The sequence below is a fragment of the Lissotriton helveticus genome, chromosome 8 (assembly GCF_964261635.1).
Source record: "Lissotriton helveticus chromosome 8, aLisHel1.1, whole genome shotgun sequence".
NCBI lineage: Eukaryota > Metazoa > Chordata > Amphibia > Caudata > Salamandridae > Lissotriton > Lissotriton helveticus.
In genome coordinates, this window is record NC_136069.1 from 10,528,850 (window position 1) to 10,552,055 (window position 23,206).

Here is a 23,206-nt window from a genome sequence, read left to right on the forward strand (position 1 = left end):
TTACTACAGAGTGCAGAAAGTGCCGGTGAAAACACTCAGCATAACTTAACTAAAAACACACACACACACTCACTCAATAACTCCCTCTCTCTCCCTCCATCCCCCCTCCTCCCTTTCTCCATCTTCCCTCTGTCTCTCGCCCACGCTCTCTTCTTCTTCCCTCTTTCTCTCTGTTCCACCCTCCCTCTCCTCCCTCCCACTTCCCTCTCTTCCCTCTATCTCCCACTCTTTCTACCACCCCTCTCTCTCCTTCCTCCCTCTCTGCTCTCTTCCCACCCTCTCCTCCTCTTCTATCTCTCCCTCTTCACACTCCTCTTTCTCTCCCTCATCCAGCGCTCTCCTCATCTTTCTCTCCCACTACCCTCTCGAACTCCTCTCTCCCCTCTCTCTTGCACTGCCCCTCTCTCTCCCCTTCCCTCTCTCCTTGCACTCCCTTCCTCTCCCCTTCCCTCTCTCTCTCTCTCTCTCTCTCTCTCTCTCATCTCATCTCTCTCTCTCTCTCTCTCTCTCACTCTCCCTTGCACTCCCCTCTCTCCTCTCTCTCCCTTCCTCTCTCTCTCTTGCACTCCCCTCTCTCTCTCTCCCTTCCTCTCTCTCTTGCACCCCCTCTCTCTCCCCTTCCCTCTTCTCTTGCTCCCCTCTCTCCTTCCCCCTTCCCTCCCTCTCCCCTCCCCCTTCCCTCTCCCCACCCCCTTCCCTCCTCTCTTCCCCCTCCCCTCTCTCTCCCCTTCCCCACTCACCCCCTCCCTCTCTCTCCCCTTCCCTCTCTCTCCCCTCCCTCTCTCTTCCCCTCCCTCTCTCTCCCCTTCCCTCTCTCTCCCCCTTCCTCTCTCATCCCCCTTCCCTCTCTCTCCTCCCTCTCTTTCCCCTTCTCTCTCTCCCCTTCCCTCTCTCTCCCCCTTCCTCTCTCTCCCCCTCCCCTCTCTCTCCCCCTTCCCTCTCTCTTGCACTCCCTCTCTCTCCCCTTCCTCTCTCTCTCTCTCTCTCTCTCTCTCTCTCTCTCTCTCGCTCTCTCTCTCTCTCTCTCTCTCTCTCTCTCTCTCTCTCTCTCTCTCTCTCTCTCTCTTGCACTCCCCTCTCTCTCTCTCTCCCTTCCCTCTCTCTCTCTTGCACTCCCCTCTCTCTCTCTCTCTCCCTTCCCTCTCTCTCTTGCACCCCCTCTCTCTCCCCTTCCCTCTCTCTCTTGCACTCCCCTCTCTCTCCCCCTTCCCTCTCTCTCCCCCTTCCCTCTCTCTCCCCCTTCCCTCTCTCTCCCCCTCCCCTCTCTCTTCCCCTTCCCTCTCTCTTCCCCTTCCCTCTCTCTCCCCCTCCCCTCTCTCTCCCCTTCCCTCTCTCTTCCCCTTCCCTCTCTCTCTTGCACTCCCCTCTCTCTCCCCCTTCCCTCTCTCTTCCCCCTTCCCTCTCTCTCTTGCACTCCCCTCTCTCTCCCCTCCCCTCTCTCTTCCCCTTCCTCTCTCTCCCCCTTCCCTCTCTCTCCCCTTCCTCTCTCTCCCCCTTCCCTCTCTCTCCCCCTCCCCTCTCTCCCCTTCCCCTCTCTCTCTTTCACTCCCCTCTCTCCCTCTTCCCTCTCTCTTGCACTCTCCTCTCCACCCTCTCTCTTGTACTCCCCTCTCTCTCCCCCTCTCTCTTGCACTCCCCTCTCTCTCTCTCTCTCCCTCTTGCACTCCCCTCTCCTCTCCCTCTCTCTTGTACTCCCCTCTCTCTCCCTCTCTCTCTCTTGCACCCCCTCTCTCTTCCTCTCCCCCTTGCACTGCCCTCTCTCTTGCACCCCCCTCTCTCTCTCTTGCACCCCCCTCTCTCTCTCTTGCACCCCCTCTCTCCCCCTTCCCTCTCTCTCTTGCACTCCCCTATCTCTCCTTCCCTCTCTCTCTTGAACTCTGCTCTCTCTCCCCCTTCCCTCTCTCTCTTGCACTTCCCTCTCTCTCCCTCTCCCCCTCTCTCTCTTGTTTGAAGTGTCACTCACATTATAATCACCCCACAATATATATCGAGAGGGGCAGTGTTTCTGCCTTCTTCTGCCATTGCCTTACTTAATGTTAATGAACCCACACCACACAATTACACTCTACTGAACACAACATACACTCCACACAATACCACTCAGTGTCACATAATTATACTGTACATAATTACACTGCGCTCAACGCAACATACACTCCAAATACCCACGGAGTGCCACATAATTACACACCACATAATTACACTCTACTGAATGCAACACACACTCCACACAATACCACTCAGTGCCACATACTTATATGCTACATAATTACAATGCAATATACACTCCAAACAATACCACTCAGTGCCACATACTTATATGCTACATAATTACAATGCAACATACACTCCAAACAATACCACTCAGTGCCACATAATTACACGCCACACAATTAAACTCTACTGAATACAACATACACTCCAAATACCACTCAGTTCCCACATAGTTACACGCCCACATAATTACACTGCACTCAATGCAACATACACTCCAAATACCACTCAGTGCCACATAATTACACTGCACTCAATGCAACATACACTCCAAATACCACTCAGTGCCACATAATTATACGCTACATAATTACACTACGCTAAATGCAACATACACTCCAAATACCACTCAGTGCCACATAATTACACTGCACTCAATGCAACATACATTCCAAATACCACTCAGTGCCACATAATTACACGCCACATAATTACACTACGCTCAATGCAACATACACTCCAAATACCACTCAGTGCCACATAAATTACACGCTACATAATTACACTCTACTCAATGCAACATAGACTCCAAATACCACTCAGTGCCACATAATTACACTGCACTCAATGCAACATACACTCCAAATACCACTCAGTGCCACATAATTACACGGTACATAATTACACTACGCTCAATGCAACATACACTCCAAATACTACTCAGTGCCACATAATTACACTCTACTCAATGCAACATAGACTCCAAATACCACTCAGTGCCACATAATTACACTGCACTCAATGGAACATAGACTCCAAATACCACTCAGTGCCACATAATTACACGGTACATAATTACACTACGCTCAATGCAACATACACTCCAAATACTACTCAGTGCTACAACGCATATTGTGTTACAATAGGTGTCACATTTGCGAAAGATAAAACTATTGGCATTGTAAATAACAAAGCTATTAATTTTTGAAACATGGTGATTTGTCAGATCAATACATGTAGGACAGGGGAAAACTAAACATGTACCTTTACTAATGCTATAGATGTCACATTTGATAATTTTATAACTATTGGCATTTATAATAACAAAGGAAAACTTTTATAATTTGCACAACATAAAAAAAATGTAAATAATATTTAAATTTACCACACCAAAAACTCAAACTTTTCTATTGCGAGACCTATTGCATTTCCAATGCTTGTTATGTTCTTCGTTTTACCTTGAACAAAATCTGCACGTACAGAACCCTGTCGATAAGCAAACACGGTTGTTATTCTGTTCTGATTAACATATTCTGGTCAGTCCTTCGCCCTTAGACATAACAATGTGTTGCAGCTGATGACTTTTTCGGTTTAATAAGGCACTCTAACATGTTTTCTAACACACTCGAAGAAAGTCGTTCCCTGGGCATGAGCATCTCTCCACCTGATGTAAAGTAAATCATTCGGCTCTCAGGTAAGGGGTCTGCTGTCAAAGCCCAGAGGTCTTCCTTTTTAAAATACACTTCTTTCTACCAAGGGGAGCAGGCTAGGTTTAAAATCCTAATGAATGCCCCAATCTAGACAATATGATTTCTCCTTTTGTATTCTATGGTGTCGTGTCAATGCTTACCATATTAAGCCTTTGTATTCTGTTACTGATCGTGGCCAGGCTGGTGAAACGATGGCCAGGTGGCAATGCCCAGTGCCATCTCAAGGCATTGTGCACATGCTTTGCTGCAGAAGTCGCTTTTTGTACAGAGAGCCCTCCACACGGAGACTTCCACCTGCGCTAGAATCAAAAAGGTAAAATTACACTTTTGTGCAAGTTTACTATTGTTTGGTATTCACAAACTACGAGTTTACTTTTACTAATATCAATGTTACGATTCGGAGGGCCCGATTCACAGAATGAATTTGAGACTCATTCCTAAACTTACTACTATTTTGGTATTCACAGAAGGCACTTACTCATTTCGGTATTCACAGAAGTTAGGATTTTGTCTTAAGTCTGTCTTAAGTCTGTCTTAAGTTTGTCCTAAGTTTGTCTTAAGACAAACTTAAGACAAAATCCTAACTTCTGTGAATACCAAAAGTAGTAAGTTCATTCTGTGAATGCCAAAAGTAGTAAGTTCATTCTGTGAATGCCAAAAGTAGTAAGTGCATTCTGTGATTACCAAAATAGTAGTAAGTTTAGGATTTTGTCTTAAGTTCATTCCGTGAATCGGGCCCGGAGACTCCGCACGTTAAAAAAGAGTCTCTGCAGGCGTTAAATTACTATTAGTGGAATTAAACTTGTTTGTGAATACCGAAAAATAGAAAACTTAGACAAAGTGTGATTTTTCCTCTGGGATTCACGTCCAACGTCTGAATATATTTCTAACGGGACTTTTGGTGATATCTGATTCGAATGGGATCGGGTTGGCACACACCATATAATGTTCTCTGGGAAGCGGTAAACCACATTGTTGCTTGTTGATTTTAGGTGTACAGAGAAATCCGGATGGAAGCCAGGAGGGGGAAGAAAAAGAGGGAGCCATTGGGGAAGTCAAGATAGACGGGATTAAACGGATGCTGGAGCAAAGAACATTATTCAACGTTTTTAGACCAAACTTTCGAATCCAGCTCGAACAATTGAAACGGAAGGTGACCGCTGCGATGAATAAAAGGCACATCTACCATCTACTTAAAGACAACTGCATCCACTTCGTGCTCGAGCTCCTGGGCATGCGAGATGAGTACGACGAAGTGGTGGTGAGTACTATCTACCTTCGAAGTAAAATGTCTTTGCAAACAATACAAATGCAGCTAAAAAGCAGCGTGTAATACAGTGTGGCTGCCATCTTGTGTTTGGCGCGTACTATTAATTCAAATGCACTCATTACGCGCTCTGCCATCCACATTCTGTGCTTCTTCCTACGTCCCGCCATCGTCTAATATGCTGTACACTGCTTCCAAAGACATCGATGCAGTTGTTTCTCTTCCTTCACTACAGGTACTGTTTTCACGCAAACATTCTGTGACTGTACTTGCCTCGTGTTCGGGTGAGTCGTCACTCATCTTTCTGTGCCTTCTTTTACTTCAACTTTGCCCGCTACGCTATATCGTTTCAACTCAGCGTCAACCTGCAATCTAGATAAACCTTTAAGGGAAGTCTCTTTACAATCTTAATATCACACAGTAAATTAGCACAATATACGTTGAGCCCTAGGGGCGTACCAACCCATATATAAAGTAAGTGGTATAAGAACCACGACTGACATAGATACAAGGCCTGGAGCCTTTAGAACCACTGGGGCCACCAGGAACCACCCAAGGTAGTGACACAGGGGACCCACGGAGGAAGCGTGCAGTGTAAGAACACAGCCGCGAATCGCCGTTAACTTCAATGGGAAAGTTGTGGTTGGAAATTTAAAGATTAAGGGCACTTGAAAGGGGACTTGGAGCAAACCCCTTTAGACTTAAGGGGTTCTAGAGCCAACACCCACGGGAGCACCGGAGTACTCGAGTTATCTCACCCAGGCAAGCCGGGTGCATAGGTGTCTTTTGGTGTCGGGTTTCGTCGTTGCTTTCAATGGTGAGCTGCTGAAAAGTGCTGCTGCCGTCGAAGAGGAAAGTGTCCAGTGGGATCCAAGCCTGGATCGAAGAAGTCGAGAACCTGAGAGCAGAGGGGACAGAGTCTGGGTCACTTGCCAGTGACCAGGAGCACGATAGGCAGATGCCCACCGATGTTCGGTGATTTCAGGTGAAGAAGTTGAAGCTTGACTCTTCAGCCACGAGGACCAGGAGGTGTTGATGATGACCAGGATCTGGAATCAAGCTCTCCCCTAAAGGATGTCGAATGCTGCGGTATTGGTTTCCGGATTAGACCCAACAAGCCTTGGCAACATCAACCCACGCAGAAAGCAGAGATAAGCTTTGGTGCACACCACCATCGTCTGAGGGACTCACCACTTGGTAGGCAGTCGGAGCACTTCTGGAGCAACCAGAGAAGGCCAAGGAAAATCAGTATGGTTTTCGTGGGGACCCACCAGTCAATGGACCATGCATCACGAAGGAGTCTCAAGTGGAAATGCAAGAAGCGGGCACCCGGAACACTCGTGGAGTGTAGGCCCACAATGTGCAGTGCAGATGGTGCTCTGGGCTTGGGCTACAAGAAACCTAAAGCACTACTTCAGGAAAGCTCGGGAAGTCAGTGCACTAGCAAATGTGCACGGTGTCCAGAGGTTCCAGTTCCACGTCACTCTTCAGGGCTGTGGGTCTAAGCTTTGCTGGGGACTCATGTCGGCCTTCGAGAAGTCTGGAAATCCTCTTCCTAGGCTGCAAATACTTCGGAGTCCGGCAGGAGCTTCGGAGATGCAGACCGGCAAATGCTTTGTTGATGCCTGCTTGAGCAGGGGAGTCACTCCTTGACCCCAAGGGAGATTCTTCAGTCCTCTAGTCTTCAGTAGAGCGTCGAAGTTCCAGGATTCAGTTTCAGAGTTTCGTCCAGGTGTAATCTAAAGTCCTGTTGCCAGGGGTTCCTTACTTATACTCAAGAAAGGGGTTGGACATACTCTGGGGACTGACCTATGGGAGGGTCTGGAAAGAGGGGTGGCTGCACCCATTTCCTTTGTCCAGTTTCGCGCCAGAGCAGAGGCTGAGTGTCCCTGCAACCGGTTTGAACTGGACTATGCACAGGGACACCAACTGTGCCCCCAGTGCTGACTTCAAAGCACTCTCAGAGTGCACCCACCCAGCCCCAATACAATAAAGCCTGTCTGGGAGGTGGTTACACCTCCCTGTGACAGGAAACCTATTGTCCAGGACTCTGCTGCTGGAGCTTTGTTCAGCAGCAGGAGATCAGACTTGTGTCTGTGGCTGCAGCATCCATTTTGTGATGCCAGGGCTCTTTTAAACTATTACCGGTTAGACCAGTGTGTACATGTCTCTCCCTCTAGAAGGGTGGAATTCAACCCCTGCCACCAAGACTGGTGTGAGGGGGTAGGATTTCAAAGTGTTTGACACCAAACACAACATGTTTCCATGCAGCCTTTACAAAGTTAGCATTTACCGCAAGGTTATAATGCACTTAAGAGTATATGGTCGGTCTGCACCACCGAACAGCCCCAGAGAATAGGCTCCGAAAGCTGCAGAGGGGTCCGGCTCATGCATGGACCCCCTCTCACACAAAACCAAGCACTCTGCCTCCAGGATTATTAAGGCCTGCCATAGGAGTGACTGATAGGCTTATATGTGTCAGTGATTAAAGGTCGATATAGATAACCTATATCTAAGTAAGGGGTGCATGCACCACCTTACCCAGGCTGTAGTAGCAGTCCTGTGGTGTCATTTTGGAATGCTACTCAGGGGTGGCACAATACATGCTGCAGCCCCTGGTAGGCCTCTGGGGTACCTATGCCCTTGGTACCTAAGGTACCATATATTAGGGACTCACAAGTGTACCCCAGTAACCAAACTGGAGTGTACCTAAAGTACATGCAATCAATTTAGAGACGAAGCAGCTAGGCTAGGCTAGACCCTGGTTAGCAGGGCCACAGCCAGACTAAATTCGAAAAACTGTGAAACACCAGCAAAAAGTGGAGGTAACCATAGGAAGCAGATCCTACTCTCCTACAGATGTTATCAGTGATTTCATAAATGATGTCATAGAACATGACATGAGCGATGTAGTATGTGAGGTCATAAGCAGTGCATGGCGGGGACGCAAGTTATACTTAGCTCTTCTAAATATAACTGATACATTTCTATTTTTTTCATTCTCATTCAAAGCGGTAATGTTGTTTTCACTCAACTATAACATCGCTTTAACCTTTGTTTTTTCCAGTAAATATATATATGTATGTATGTGTATGTAACACTGGGAGGCCCGGGGTAGCCATGCGCTCAATAAATTGAGTAGATCAGATTAGATTTTTATATAAGCTTAAATTTTTATATTTGATTTGATTTGGTAAGTCTGAGGTCATGCTGCTAGGGGCCGACGCTAACATCTGGTCGCCTAACTGGTGGCCTGTTGGCTTAGGCAGCTGCCCATCACCTGTGCACAGCGAAAGGAACCTTGGATTCATGTTTGATTCCAAACTCACGTTTAAGACCCAAATTAACAAACTCGCCTCTTCGGTCTGGTTTACGCTGGAAGCTAATTCGAAAACTACTGCCATATATTCCTCCTGACGCCTGTAAATCACTGGTAACTATGCTGGCCCTCTCCAAAATGGATTATGGGAACGCCTTATATGCTGGGCTCCAAAAACATCTCCTCCTAAAACTTCAGCGGCTGCAGAACGCTGCTGCCAGGCTGATACTGAACATCCCTAGGTTTGAGCCGGTGGCATCTAGACTCAGAAGTCCAGATTGGCTACCGGTTGAGAAAAGAATCCAATTCAAGTTAGCATGCTAACAGTACATCCCACCTAGGACGCTAAGATCCAGCAGTGCTAACCTCCTCCGTACCCCCCCAATTTAAGCAACTTAGATGGAGGGGTAGAGGTTTCCTACTGCACTCAGCAATAACCTGGAACAAACTTCCTGCAGAAATAAAAAAAACAGCTCATCTTTGCTGGCTTTTAGAAAGAGCCTGAAGACCCTGCTCTTTTCTGTGTAGCCTGGCTCAGAGGCATACACGATGCCCCCCCCCCCACCCGCTTAAACAGTCTCAGTCATTTCAGCGCCAAGACGCCCCCGGGCATTCGTGCGCTCTACAAATCTCATAATCAAATCAAACAAACAATAGACTTCTCTTCCTTAACACAATTATACATTACTTCAGCAGCTGAAACATTACTTGAGATGAATCACCAATCAGGTTTAAATACTTTATTTTGGTCATAGACCATAAAAGTCACGAACTTTAATACAATACATAGACTCAACTGATTATACAGTTGATAAGAAAGTGGGTCATGACAATATAAATGCAAATACAGGAAAGACACATTTAGAACTACCATTATAATCAATAAAAGTACAAGTTAAAATATTGGTTAAAATGTCCATGTATAAAATAAAACAACATTCGCTTGTTCTGAAGTACTCATAAAATGTACACACGGTTTAATATGAATCTCAGCACAGAGAAGAGAATTATGGGTGCCCCAATCCAGCAAGGGCAAGTCTACAAGAGTTCCTGGGACAACAACAATCTGGCAATGGCGTTAGCCAGGAGAAGCAGATGGCAGATGAATTTTGCTCTGAATCGGCCAGTTACTCTCCAGGAATTTTGCAACTGTGAAAACAATGTAAGGAGTGGTGTCAACCCTGCAGATTCTCAGGGCTACCCTGTGTTGTCTAGCTCCAAGAGTACAACATAATGGGATGGTACAGTGTTCACGCTGCTTTGATGAGCATCAGTTTTGTCGCTCGCTTTGCATGCTGGAAAAAGTTTGCTGCTCCTCCTCCACCCCTCTATTTTACTGTAAAGGATGCCACAGGTAGAGTACCCAGCTTGAATGTAATGTAAAGAGTTTTGTTAAGGGGTGGGTCAATCTCATCCATATAGGCCTCAAGGGCAGAAGAAGACTTGAACCCCAAGAAGCGGTCAGTAAGGCACCAGGGGCATATTTACTAGGAAGTGGTGGAGTGCGGCGCTAGCCACCCTGGCTTAACACCATGCCCGCCACTTCCAAAATGCAGGGCTGCATCGTATTTACAAGGGTACGGTGCAGCCCTGCATTTCCCCCTGTGCTGGCGCTAATTTTAGCTGCCTAGCCCCAACACAGAAACTTGATTGATTGATTGATTGATTGATTATGTGCAGGGAGGGGACCCTACCGTCCAGCCCGCTCCCTGCGATCGGAATCCCTGTTCCTGGCCGTGGTGCCCCGTGTGAGGAAGGCTCGCCTGGGGGGTCGCTCTTTCAGCTTCAAGGCCCCCCAGCTGTGGAACTCTTTGCCCCTTGTTCTACGCAGCATCCCTAGCTTGCTTCTGTTCAGGAAAAACCTGAAGACCTGGCTTTTTAATCTTTAGGTTGTTTTCTTTTGCACCTCACTCTCTGATTTTCCTTGTTTGTTCTCTGTTATGTTTTTTAAACCGTTGAGCTGCTCTCTAAAGCGCCGGGACACTCTTGTTGAGTAGCCGTGCGCTATATAAATAAAATCATAACATAACATAACATAACATAATCTGAAACAGGTCGGCGCGTTTCGAACTCCCCAATGCGGAGTTCTCCTCAGGACCAACAATCTTATTATAAGACAAAAAAACAATCTTCTTAGTAGATGGCGTGCAGCCAATAAGCCGCTATTTTTTAGGCTTGTGTAATTTTTATCGAGTGTATGAGTCGTCCATGCTGCGATAATTATTGTTAGGTGCCCGTTTGAATTTAGGCGCTGGCGTCCTGCTAACGTTCAGAAGAGCTGTCTTTGCACCTCCGTAGTGACCCTTGACTAAGAAGATTGTTTTTTTGTCTTATAATAAGATTGTTGGTCCTGAGGAGAACTCCGCATTGGGGAGTTCGAAACGCGCCGACCTGTTTTTGGGTCCTGTCAAATTGAAATTAGATTATAAATAGTGTTTATTAAATAGGATTAATACTATTGAGACTGTGTTAAGTACATTAATTACCATCTGTAGACATTGTTTATATGTTTATATGAACCTATATTTCTTTGACATTGGGCCCCCAGTATTTTTTGCTTTTGTGGTATGAGTGTAGATGGATGAAAGGTTTGGCCAAAGTGAAAGTTTGGATGTGTTGTAAATATTGTATAAATTGTTTTGTATAGTATGTTTCAATTGTAATGTTTTATTGTTTTTTGTACATACACATGAAAATTGTTTGTTTATGAAAATACTTTTGATCCACTAGTGCAAAAATAAATGAATAAACTAGTGACGCAAATAAGAAACCGGACCGTTATGTTTTGTTCATAGGGGTCATTCTAAAAATTAGCTAAATCATATCCAGTACTGGCAGTTGTGTTGTTGTTAAGGTATCTTGGGCTCAGCCTTACTGGTTCGGAGTCACGACCCTGTGTCGTTTTTTCAGCTTGTACATAGGGGCAGCGTCAAAATAATGGGTGTTGCGGTGGAATGCCCATTGCCCTCCCCTTTCACGCTAAGTATAGCGTGAAAGGGTTCCTTATTCACAAGGCGGCGTTAAGAGACCTAACGTGCCTTGTAATTAAGGTGAAGCCTCTATTGCCACCACAATGTCAGAAAAAATGACTTTCCTGTGGTGATAGGGGCTTGTAGATATGCCCCCCAGAGCCTTGGTGACTAATCAAATTTATCTCCTCTCGTTACCAATAAAGGGACATCAGCTTCTTGAGGGACGATGATGTGATGTTAGTAGTAAGATGAAGGCTGTAATGCCAGAAACCGGTCCTCGGAAGCTTGTTTCCGGTCCAGGGAAGGCATGGCTTGGCAGTTCGGGCTGGACTGTTCCCATGAGGCACAGGGTCAGACTGATTTGCATATAGCCATGTCTGAACTGGGGTGGCAGAGTGAGCTAAAGAACGGTGATGGATCAAACCCAGATCTTTTGACTGGGTGTGAGTGTTTGATTGGTTCAGATGCTCCGTCCATCACCACCCCCTTTTGTATCGCCTTTGGCCGCCATAAGTGTGGCAGGGTATGCTCAGACGTGAGTCCCTTGCTCACTTTGCCACTGGATTCAAGCAAGCCGGGCTGAAGACGGCTGGAATGCCAGAAACCGGTCCTCGGAAGCGTGTTTCCGGTCCAGGGAAGACATGGCTTGGCAGTTCGGGCTGGACTGTTCCCATGAGGCACAGGGTCAGACTGATTTGCACATGGCCATGTCTGAACTGGGGTGGTGGAGAGAGCTAAAGAAGGATGTTGGATTCAACACAGATCTGTGACTGGGGGGTGAGTGTCTGTAAAGTTTCAGCGCCATGTCCATCATCTCTTTGTGTTTGCGTTAGTAGTATTGAGCCAGAATGATGGCATACCCAAAGCAATAAGGGGTGATTTTACATGTTATAACCCTGGTAGACTTTCTCCTCTTTTTTGCCTAACCAGTATTTCACTTAAACCAGCCTTATATTTGAGCAACTCACGGATGGACCAGACTCGCATCCAGTCACCAATACATTACAGGGTCACAAGTCACTGATAGTGTGTTCCATCACAACCCTGAGTGCACCTATAGTTCTGGGTTATGACGAGGTTTGGAAAAATCTCCCTTGTTGTAACTCTAACTGCATTATGGTGCATGTTCCTTCATGACAATCTTGCAGAATAAGTCGTGGGGAACTTGTCGAGGTGTATGAGTCTGCTCCTGAGTGTCTGGGTGACTGTCAGTGTAGTAACACGTCCCTGGATGTTGTTACTCAGTGTACATCATAGCACCGTTGCTTTCATTAATATGACACAGAGTTAGTGATGGTGCATGTATTCAAGTCTCTCAGTGTGTCTCTGAGTGTCTGAGGACGTGGCAGTGTTCAGATATATTTCTCGACTCTAGCTACTTTGTACATTTTTCCACCTTTAGACTGTCACAGAGGCAGTGGTAGTGGACTTGTACAGGTGCCTGCCCCTGAGTGTCTGACTGAGTGCCAGTGAAGAGATGTGTCCCTGGACGTAACTCTAAGTACATCAGATTGCTTGTGTCGTCATACTTTGGAGTCAGTAATGGTGTGTTGTTGATACCTCTGGGTGTATTTCCGAGTGTCTAGAGGAGTGTAAGTGTGCTGTCTAGTGCTCGGGTGCGATTCCAAGTACATCATTGTAGGTTTTCTCTCTATGAGAGCATAACAAAGTTAGTGATGGGGCCTTTCTTCACACCGGGAGTGCCCTCGAGTGTCTGAGTGAGTGACCGCCTGCTGACATATGATTCTAAGTACATCTAGTAGTATTTCTTCTATTTCAGTGCCACAAAGTTAGTGACGCCGAACTGATTGAGGTGTCGGAGTCCGCCTCTCTATATCCGGATGAGGGCCAGTGTGCTGATACATGTCCCTGGGTGTGACTCCAAGGGGCGTATGTACGAGGAAGTGGCGGAGTGAGGCGTTAGCCGTCATACCTTAAAGCCTCACGCCGCACTTCAGAAACGCAGGGCTGTGCCATATTTACAATGATATGGTTCAGCCTTGCGTTTACCCCTGCGCTGGCACTACTCTTAGCAGTGTAGCACCAATGCAGGCACCCTTGCACCAGAGTGCAAGGGTGTCTGCGAGTGCAAGGGTGTCTGCGAGTGCAAGGGTGTCTGCGAGTGCAAGGGTGTCTGCGAGTGCAAGGGTGTCTGCGAGTGCAAGGGTGTCTGCGAGTGCAAGGGTGTCTGCGAGTGCAAGGGTGTCTGCGAGTGCAAGGGTGTCTGCGAGTGCAAGGGTGTCTGCGTGCAAGGGAGGATTGTTTATGTGTAGGAAGGATAACCTTCCTACACAAACAATTCAAGGCGTTTTGTTTTTTCCATGTGTGCTGCCTAGTGGCAGTACATATGGAAAGAGCAAAAACGAGGCGAACTAGAGCATTTCTCCTCCTTTTGCCAAGTTAAGACCAGGTTTTTCGTAGTCTTAATTTTGGCGCTGTCTCTTATTTATGCCAATTATGGGGCAGCATCAAAATCAATGAATCAGCATATATTTTTCGTGAAGGGTTGTATATTTCAATCTGGCGTTTTTCGAGCAGATTGAAATATACAACCCTTCACGAAAAATATATGGTAAAACTTAAAAAGGTGAAATCTTCCCTGATTTTGACAAACAGAATTACGAAGAAAGAGATATATGCAGAGCCCAAATGAATACAAAATAAAAAAAATGCATGTTGGAGAGGAGAGTTGTTTAAAAGCTGAAAAAGTGAGGTCGCTCTGAGAATAGCTTGGATTAAAGATCATGGCTACGATATGTGGAGCCCAATTTAACATGAAGCTCCCTGGGACAGGTCACGTGGCTTATAGTCACATTAACTGAAGAATATCCTGTATCCACCCAGTAAGCAGAAAGTGATTCTGTCGAGGTCCTGAGGAAGGTGGTACAAGCCCACCGAAACGCGCGTCGACCTGGCGTGTAATCCCACATAACATTCTGTGGTTGCTACTCAGTCAGAGTTGTTCTCTGTTAAACCTTATGTACAGAAGGAGTAGTTGGTTGTTAAATGTATTGTATGCAAGTGTATGGATGACTGACTGGTGAATGTGATCTAGGTGTGGATATCAGGTTAGTTTTATGAAGTTGTTGTATAGTATAAAAAAATGAAAAAAATGTATCATGATGATGAAGTATGTTTTGATATCTGTCTTAATTGCCTAAAATAAGTATAATGAATTTGTAAGAAAAGAATTGATGCTATATGAAAAAAAAAAAAAGTTTTTGTGATATACATACACTTACTTTTTCTTTTAAAAAAATAAAATAAAATCTGATAAATATATGAACACTTGTTATTGGCATATTTTGAAGGACTTGTCATAATTATTGTGAACTAAGACACAATGGTCAAAATATGAAAGCCACAAGGGAGATTGCTACCTGTTGTATTGATATTTTCCCCTCTTTTCACTGGCTATAAGCAAATTGAGAGGGGGTCCCCATTTTTATACTAACGCTGTACGTATTATACTTTGCTATCCGTCTTACGATTGTAGCAGCTCATATCTCTTGCATGAGAAATAAGACTGTTCAACAAAAGCCCGTCTTCCTATTTCTGTGTTACTCTGTAGAAACGAAGCATTCATGATTGATTGAGTGAAACTGTTATCTATTGTTTCCACGATTCTGAGAAGAACTGTTCCGATTCTAAGGGAAACAAAGTTGTCATGTTTATGCGGTTGTCCGAGACTAATCCTACTTGTTCATTTGAGAAGTTTCTAGTGACCTCTGAGCTAGCTGGCACACACAAGTAATTATGTTTAATGTACTCGATAGAGACATACTGACCTCAGTCATATGTCAAATCTATAGTGTATATTATTCCATTGTGCAGAGCCTCTCAGGGATATCGGAACCACACGACAGGATGATATGAAAATGAATGAAACCCCAGGAGTCTGCACCCCTTCTGACGAGCAGAGCGAAGTGATCTACTGGGTTCATCAGCTCCTAACTCTTTCTTGTAAATAACAGTGGTCTTTTTTCGGAAAAAGAATTCTATGGGTGATAGTTGGAGCTTTAAGTTTGATTCTTTGTCGAGTCAGAAACCAGTGCAGTTCCATCAACCCAGCCCAGCAGGATTGTTTGATGGGGCTTTGGCCGTGTGTAGTGAGGGGAGCAAGACCACTGACTCATTGTCAGTGAAATTGCTCTCCCACCCTCGCAGCTCCACCATTAAGTGAGGTGCCCCTGCCCCTGCACTCTTGAGTGTTGGTGATCGAGGCCCTCCTCCACCCGCAGGTTTCCCTGCGCCTCATCCCTGGTGGTCCAGTGGACCTCTGTCTCCTTTCTCTCACTCTGCTCCTTCACTCGTTTTTCTACCCTTTCTATCTTTCACCTTTCTGCTCTTTTCTGCATCCCTGCTCTTTTGTGCCTTATTTCTGCTTATTTTCCCTTTTTCTTTTTCCCTTCTTTCCTCCCTTTACCTTTCCTCGCCGCTGCTGCCCCCGCGGCCCCTCCCCCCAGCGCGACCGGCCCAATCCAGCTCCCCTCCCCGCTCCCGCCTCCCAGCTGTCCAGCCCTCCCCGACCCCTACTTAATAGCGGCCGCGGGCTGCGGGCGCGCCGCTGGTGCACCGAAGGCGCGTCAAAGGCAAGCACGTCTGCGCCCGTCTGCGACCTGTTCGCGACCAGCACCAGGAACCCTGGACCTCCGCCCCGCCAACTCTACGACCAAGCAGCACTCCACGCACTCAACCCAGGCTGCAACAACAACTGCAAGCTAGCATCACAAGCCGACACCCATGGACCCTTCAGCTGTCACCGCTGACGGCACACCTGCAGCACTGCCAAGAACACGGATCCAGCACAACCCGCCCAGAAGAACACAACCAACCCTGCAATGCATCCTCCTCAACGTCCGATCCCTCCACAAACACGCCACAGAAATCTGGGACCTACTTGACAGCACCACCCCGGACGTAGCATTCTTCACCGAAACCTGGACCAACACCACCTCGGAACCGGCCATCGCCATCCCCCAAGGATACAAGATCTCCAGGAAGGACCGCCCCATCCACCCAGGAGGAGGAATCGCCATCGTCCACAAATCCAGCCTCCGCCTGAGCACACTCCCTGACGAGTCCACAGAACTGATGGAACACCTTCACTTCAAGATACTGGCCAGAACACCGCCGCCGCCCTAAGGAACCCTCATCTACCGACCCCCTGGACCCCGCGGACCCTTCTCCAACTCCATCACAGACATTATCTCCCCGCAGGCCATCGCATCCACCAACTACACCCTGCTGGGAGACCTCAACTTCCCCCTCGACAATCAACTGGACCCCAACACCACATGCCTCCTGGACATCCTCCACAACATTGGACTCCGCCAGATCATGACCGAGCCCACGCACTCAGCAGCACACACCCTCGACCCCCTCTTCACTACAGGAAACTCCATCACCTTCAGCCACACCACCGAACTCCCATGGACCGACCATCGTTGCGTCCACTTCACCTTCAGAACACCCACCATCCACAGACACCAGCACCTGCTACCACAAAGAAACTGGACCAAAATCACCGATGACCAGCTCACCTCCTCACTCAACAACTCCTCCCAACCATCGCGGAAAACGACGACCCCAACACCGCAGCCCGAACCCTGCATAGATGGATCTCGGACAGCACCAACACCATAGCCCCCCTCAAGAAAAACAACAATACCGTGCCAAGAAAGCCAGATGGTTTACCACCGAACTTCGAGAATCCAGGCGCACATCCCGCCGCCTCGAAAAGGCCTGGAGAAACACCAAATCCACAGAAGCCCACAACAACTTCAGAGCCGCCACCAACGCCTACCATCAACTCATCAGAGAAACGAGGAAAAAAGCGATTGAAGACAGAATCTCCACCCACGCACACAACAGCAAGGAACTCTTCAGCATCATCAAGGAGTTCGCCCAACCCACCAGCGAGTCTACCGACATCCCTCCCTCACAAGACCTCTGCGACAAACTCAGCACCTTTTTCCACCACAAAATCAAGAGCATCTACGACAACTTCGACGAAGACAACCAACACACTGAACCCTCACCAACCACCCCCAACACCCGGAAACCAGCGATTGATGACTGGACAGCCCTCACCACCGAAGACACACTGAAGACAATGAAGTCAATCCACTCAGGGGCCCCCACGGACCCCTGCCCCACCACATCTTCAACAGAGCCGCCCACACCATCGCACCCATGCTCCGCCACACCATCAACCGCTCCCTGGCGACTGCCTTGTTCCCCGACGACTGGAAACACGCCGAGGTGAACCCCCTCCTAAAGAAACCCTCAGCGGACCCCACCGACCTCAAAGACTACAGACTCATCTCCCTGCTCCCGTTCCCAGCGAAAGTCATCGAGAAAGCCATCAACAGCCAAATCGCCACATTCATTGAAGAACACAACATCCTCGACTCCTCCCAATCCGGCTTCAGAAAAAACCACAGTACGGAAACCGCCCTCCTCGCCGCAACAGATGACATCCACACCCTACTGGACAAAGGAGAAACAGTAGCCCTCATCCTCCTCGACCTATCAGCGGCGTTCGACACAGTCTCCCACCGCACCCTAATACGCAGACTCTATGACGCAGGAATCCAGGACAAGGCCCTCGACTGGATCTGCTCCTTCCTCTCCGGCAGGACGCAGCGGGTCAGACTCCCCCCATTCCTCTCGGACCCCACACCTACCACCTGCGGAGTCCCCCAGGGCTCCTCCCTCAGCCCGACGCTCTTCAACATCTACATAGCTCCACTTGCCCCCATCGTCAGAACCTACGGACTCAACATCGTGTCATGCGCAGACGACACCCAGCTCATCCTCTCCCTATCCAACGAGCCCAACACCGCCAGACGCAACTTTCGAGAAGGCATGGAAGCCGTCGCCAAATGGATGAAAAACAGCTGCCTACAAATAAACACCAACAAAACAGAAGTATTCATCGTGGGCCCAAACCCCGACGCCTGGAGCGACACCTGGTGGCCCACCGCCCTCGGAAACCCGCAAACCCCCACAGACCACACACGCAACCTGGGAATCATCCTGGACTCCGAGCTCAAAATGGACCACCAGATCAACTCTGTCTCATCTTCCTGCTTCCACACCCTCCGCCTCCTTCGTAAGACCTTCAACTGGATCCCCCTCTAACACCGAAAGACAGTCAATCACGCCCTGGTCACCAGCAGACTCGACTACGGCAACGCACTATACGCCGGAAAAAACAAAAACCTCATCCGCAAGCTACAGAACATCCAGAACGCCGCCGCAAGACTGGTCCTCAACCTGCCAAAACACTGCCACATCTCCCAGCACCTGCGCACACTCCACTGGCTCCCCGTCGAGGCGAGAATCGCCTTTAAGATGCTCACCCACGCACACAAGGCCCTCCACGGCACCGGACCAGCATACCTGAACAGCCGACTCAAATTCCACGCACCCCAAAGGACCCTACGATCAGCCCAGCTCTCCTACGCCGTGGTCCCCCGCACCAGAAAGACCAGCTCGGGAGGCCGCTCCTTCTCCTTCCTCGCTGCCAAAGCATGGAACGCCCTTCCGCTCCACCTCAGACAGACAACATCGCTCCCCATCTTCGCAAGAAACCTCAAAACCTGGCTCTTCGACAGACCCCCTCCTTGATGGAATGGAACCTGCACCCCCCCACCACTAGCGCCTTGAGACCCTTACGGGTGAGTAGTCGCGCTTTAACAAACCCCTGATTGATTGATTGATTGATTGAGGGGTTACCCAGAGGGCCTATCCAATAAAAATGGGAGGTGGGCCACTCTCCTCGAGCCTTATTAGGCCCCAAGAACCCGATTTCCCAGATATAAGTAATTTATAAAGGAGGGGGACCCACCCCCAGAGTCTAACCTTATTTTAATGGGGAGAGGGGCCATGTGGGCCCCCTCTCTGAGCCTATCTTGGCCTCGAGGACCCCATCCTCTGGGCCTGCATGAATTATAGGTAAGTATACAGGTGCTCACTTGGGGCACCCACTGACCAACATGTTTGGAGACGTGGGGGAAGCCCCAGGAAGCCTGTGGAAACAGACAGCTGGAAACATGGTGCAGTAGCTGGCATGGCTCCTGCCCGGAGTGAGTAGCAGCTTTTTGTATACTCCCGCCGGGGTAAAGCCATATGTGTTTTGTTTCCCAGCCCGCAACAGTGCAGGCAGGGAAACAGAATATGAGTCTGCTCCTTGCCAGCGGGAGCATTTTTAAACTCCTGTGTGCTAGAAAGGCGAACCCGGGGGAGGCAGAAGATGTCTGACTGGCCACCTCTAGGTCCACCCCTCCGTCGAGAAGTAGCCGAGCGGTATCGAGAGGCCTCCTGGGTGAGGGTCCTCTCCTAGGATCGTACAGCAGAGTAACCACAACACTACAAACGGACACCACACATGAGGTTAAGTTCTTAAGCTTTATCAATAATAAAGGTTGCTTGTTCTTCGTGATATGTACAGGCAGATCGAGGGATCTGTAGAGTCCCGTAAAAGGGACAGGGCAGCGGGATAGTCTCAATCTGGGTGTAGGAAGGGGTACCCTCTGCACAGCTCTCAATCCTCGAGCCGGGGGTTCCGAGAGGTCGAGCCGCGGCAGCGCCAGCAGGACTCGAGGTAGTTACGTCGAAGGTGGGCCGCGGCAGCGCCAACAGGCTCTCAAGATGGTTCGGCAAAGATGGGCCGCGGCAGCGCCAGCAGGCTCTCAGGATGGTTCAGGCAAGGTGGGCAGCGGCAGCGCCAGCAGGCTCTCAAGATGGTTCGGCAAAGGTGGGCCGCGGCAGTGCCAGCAGGCTCTCAAGATGGTTCAGCAAAGGTGGGCCGCGGCAGCGCCAGCAGGCTCTCAGGGTAGCTTCAGGTTACAGGAAAGAGGAGTTCTTCTGATGTCGGCCGTGACAGCGTCAGCAGGGCTTTCCAATCCAGGATACAACTGGCGTCCTACTCCGGGGCTGGCCCAGATATAGGGCTGGAGTCCTTTGATGTCCGGACCCTCGCGCCTGGGGCCAGAGGGGCCGGGATGATGGTGTCCAGACACCCAGCAGGGGGGTGGAGGCAGCGCCCAGGGAGGCTGGAGGGCGATCGATACCAGGCGTCCGGTGACGGCTGGAGGCCATCGAAACTCCCCTTCCTCCGGGATCTGTCGAGTGGCCACTCGACCACCTGGGTGGATCTTGGTGCCTCGATGTCGGGGCTTCGCTGGGGCCTGGGCCGGGGCCGAGGCCACGTGTTCGTGACGTGGTGGGTCCAAGATGGCGTCGGGCGAGGCCTCGTGCTCAGGCGCGATGGGCCCAAGATGGGGCCAGGCCGGTAGTGTTGGTCCGGGATGGTAGTTGGACAGACAGTGTTGGGGCGTGCAGGGTCGGGCAAGATGGGCCGCCCGAGGCTCGGTGGAGGGCCGATGTGAATGAATGAATGAATGAAGTGGAATTTATGCATGCGCGACTGAGCCCCATGGGCGTCAAGGCGCCTAACTCAAAACTCGCTGAGGACACCAGGTGAAGGGAGCTTACTGATACGCATTAATAAAGCACCAGGTTTTCAAAGCTTTCCTAAAGAGATCCAATGAAGGTTGTGATTTGATCTCAAGGGGAAGTGAGTTCCTTAATTGGGGTGCCAGGATGGAAAAGGCCTTACCCCCCATCTAACCTTCCTGGAGCGCGGGACTACCAGTTGGTTAAGCTCTAAAGAGCGTAGACATCTACTCGGAACATACAGAGTGAGCAAAGATCCAAGAGCATCAGCCGGGCCAGCCATTAGGGCACGGTATGTAAGGCAGAGGAGCTTAAAAGATACTCTTGAGGTGATAGGGAGCCAGTGAAGACTCTTCCTTGCCATGGTCACTGAGGACCTCCAGGGCAGGGCCAAAACAAATCGCGCCGCCGAATTCTGCACAACCTGTAGGCGCTGCAGAAAGCCCTTGTTGGCCCCGGCATAAAGTGAGTTGCAGTAATCAAGCCTTGAACCAACAAGAGCGATCACAACCTGCTTGCGTGCCTGTGGGGAAAGATAGTGAAGGATTCTTTTCAGAGTCCTAATAACACTCCAACAGGTGGCCACAGTCCTATTAACCTGTAATTCCATGGATAGCCGAGTGTCGAAGATGACGCCAAGATTCCTGGCAGATTGTGTGGGAGTGGGGCAGATGCCTAAGGATGGAGGCCACCATTCACCTGACCACATGTCCTGGTCTTTGCCAAAGACCAGGACCTCTGTTTTGTCACCGTTCAACTTTAGAGACTTGAAAATCATCCACTCTGCAACAAGTTGCATGCAGGACCTAAAGTTGGAAGCAGTGACACTCACAGAGTGGGTCAGGGACACCATAATCTGCGTGTCGTCAGCATATGACACTACCTCCATCCCCTGAGATCTTACTAGTCTAGCAAGGGGTGCCACGTAGATATTAAACAGGGTCGGGCTCAATGCCGACCCCTGTGGCACCCCACATTGCAGAGACTTAGCAGGGGAGAGGAGATCTCCAAGCATCACACGCTGCTCTCTTTGCTGTAGGAAAGAGTTCAGGATGCTAAGGGCAGATCCCGTTACCCCTGCCTCCCTTAACCTAGATGTTAAAGTAAAGGGAGACAGGGTGTCAAAAGCTGCTGTAAGATCCAGCAGTACTAGCACGGTGGTTTGGCCCAGATCTACTTTCCGGCGTATGTTATCCGCAACCTTAGTCAGAGCAGACTCCGTGCTGTGGAGCTTTCTAAAGCCATGTTGGGACCCGTCCAAGAACCCCGAAGCATCCAGGAAGTTAGAGAGATAACAGTTCAGGTGGGCTTCCAACATCTTAGCAGGGGCCGGCAGAAGAGATATAGGTCTAAAATTCTGAAGGATCCCTGGATCCAGAGTAGGCTTTTTAAGCAAAGGTTTCACGATGGCCTTCTTCCAGGCCACAGGAAAGATACCATGTTCCATCGCTTCATTCATAATTTTCAGCATGGGAGGAAGAATGATGTCCCTACAGTCCTTTAATACTTTCAAAGGGACAGGGTCCAAGGGAGAAGCAGATTTCATTCTATCCAAGAGAAGATTTAATCCATCCATGGAAAGGGCAGGAAAGTGATTGAGGACTTGGGGAGAATCACCATCCCAAGATTCCAAATGTTTAACTCGAGAGGAGTCCTCTTCACTCAGGGAATTCCTCTGAGATTGTAGAGCCAGATAGATGTCATCTATTTTTTTATAGAAGAAGTCTGAGATGTTATTACATAACTCCTGTGAGATTACCACGGGGTCAGGGGCCTGAAGAGAGCAGAGGGAGCCCACGATCTTAAAGAGCTCTTTAGATGACGTAAGAGAACTGGTCAGGTTGGTGAAATAATCCTGTTTCTCCTTAATAATTCTGCTTTTATATTCTCGTAACTGGCACCTGTAAGCTTCCCGGTCAATCGGATCCCAAGGTTTACGCCAACATCTTTCCTTCCTTCTACATGTGTGTCTAAGAAGCCTCAGGGTTTCTGTGAACCAAGGGGCTGTCGGTTTTTGTCGTGCCGCATATTTAAATGAGGCGGGGGCTAGCTCATCCACTGCTTTAGTGATAGAGTCGGCAAGTTCTTGTGCCGCCTCATCCACCACCCAGTGAGATGTGATATTAACATTTTGAATAAAAGGGGCCAGCTCCTCATTAGTAATATTTCTGAAGCTTCTTTTGAGACAGGTCTTGATGGTAGCCGAGTTACCTTCCATACGGGGCGTATTTAAGTACAACGGTACTGCTAAATGATCAGACCACACTATCGGCAGCGGAACGCCGACTGTTAGCCTGGAATCGTTAGAAAACACCCCATCAAGGGTATGGCCAGCCTTGTGAGTCGGGTAAAGTACCCTTTGGGCAAAGTCACATGCCTCCAATGCATTAACCAGGGAGGATGTATCTGTAGCTGCCAGATCATCTAAATGAAAGTTCATATCCCCAAGAATAGTAAAACGAGATCTCCCAAAGTAGGG

The 23,206-nt window shown here is 48.8% G+C and overlaps 1 protein-coding gene across 1 annotated transcript in view; it reads left to right on the top strand.

The window, feature by feature from the left end:
- LOC144771436 (uncharacterized) overlaps window positions 1-23,206 on the top strand; it is a 240,124-nt gene that overhangs the window by 211,047 nt on the left and 5,871 nt on the right. Inside the window, exon 5 of the mRNA XM_078655878.1 lies at window positions 4,697-4,965. Within this exon, the coding sequence (XP_078512004.1) occupies window positions 4,697-4,965 (269 nt within the window). The remainder of the gene's footprint in view (window positions 1-4,696; window positions 4,966-23,206) is intronic.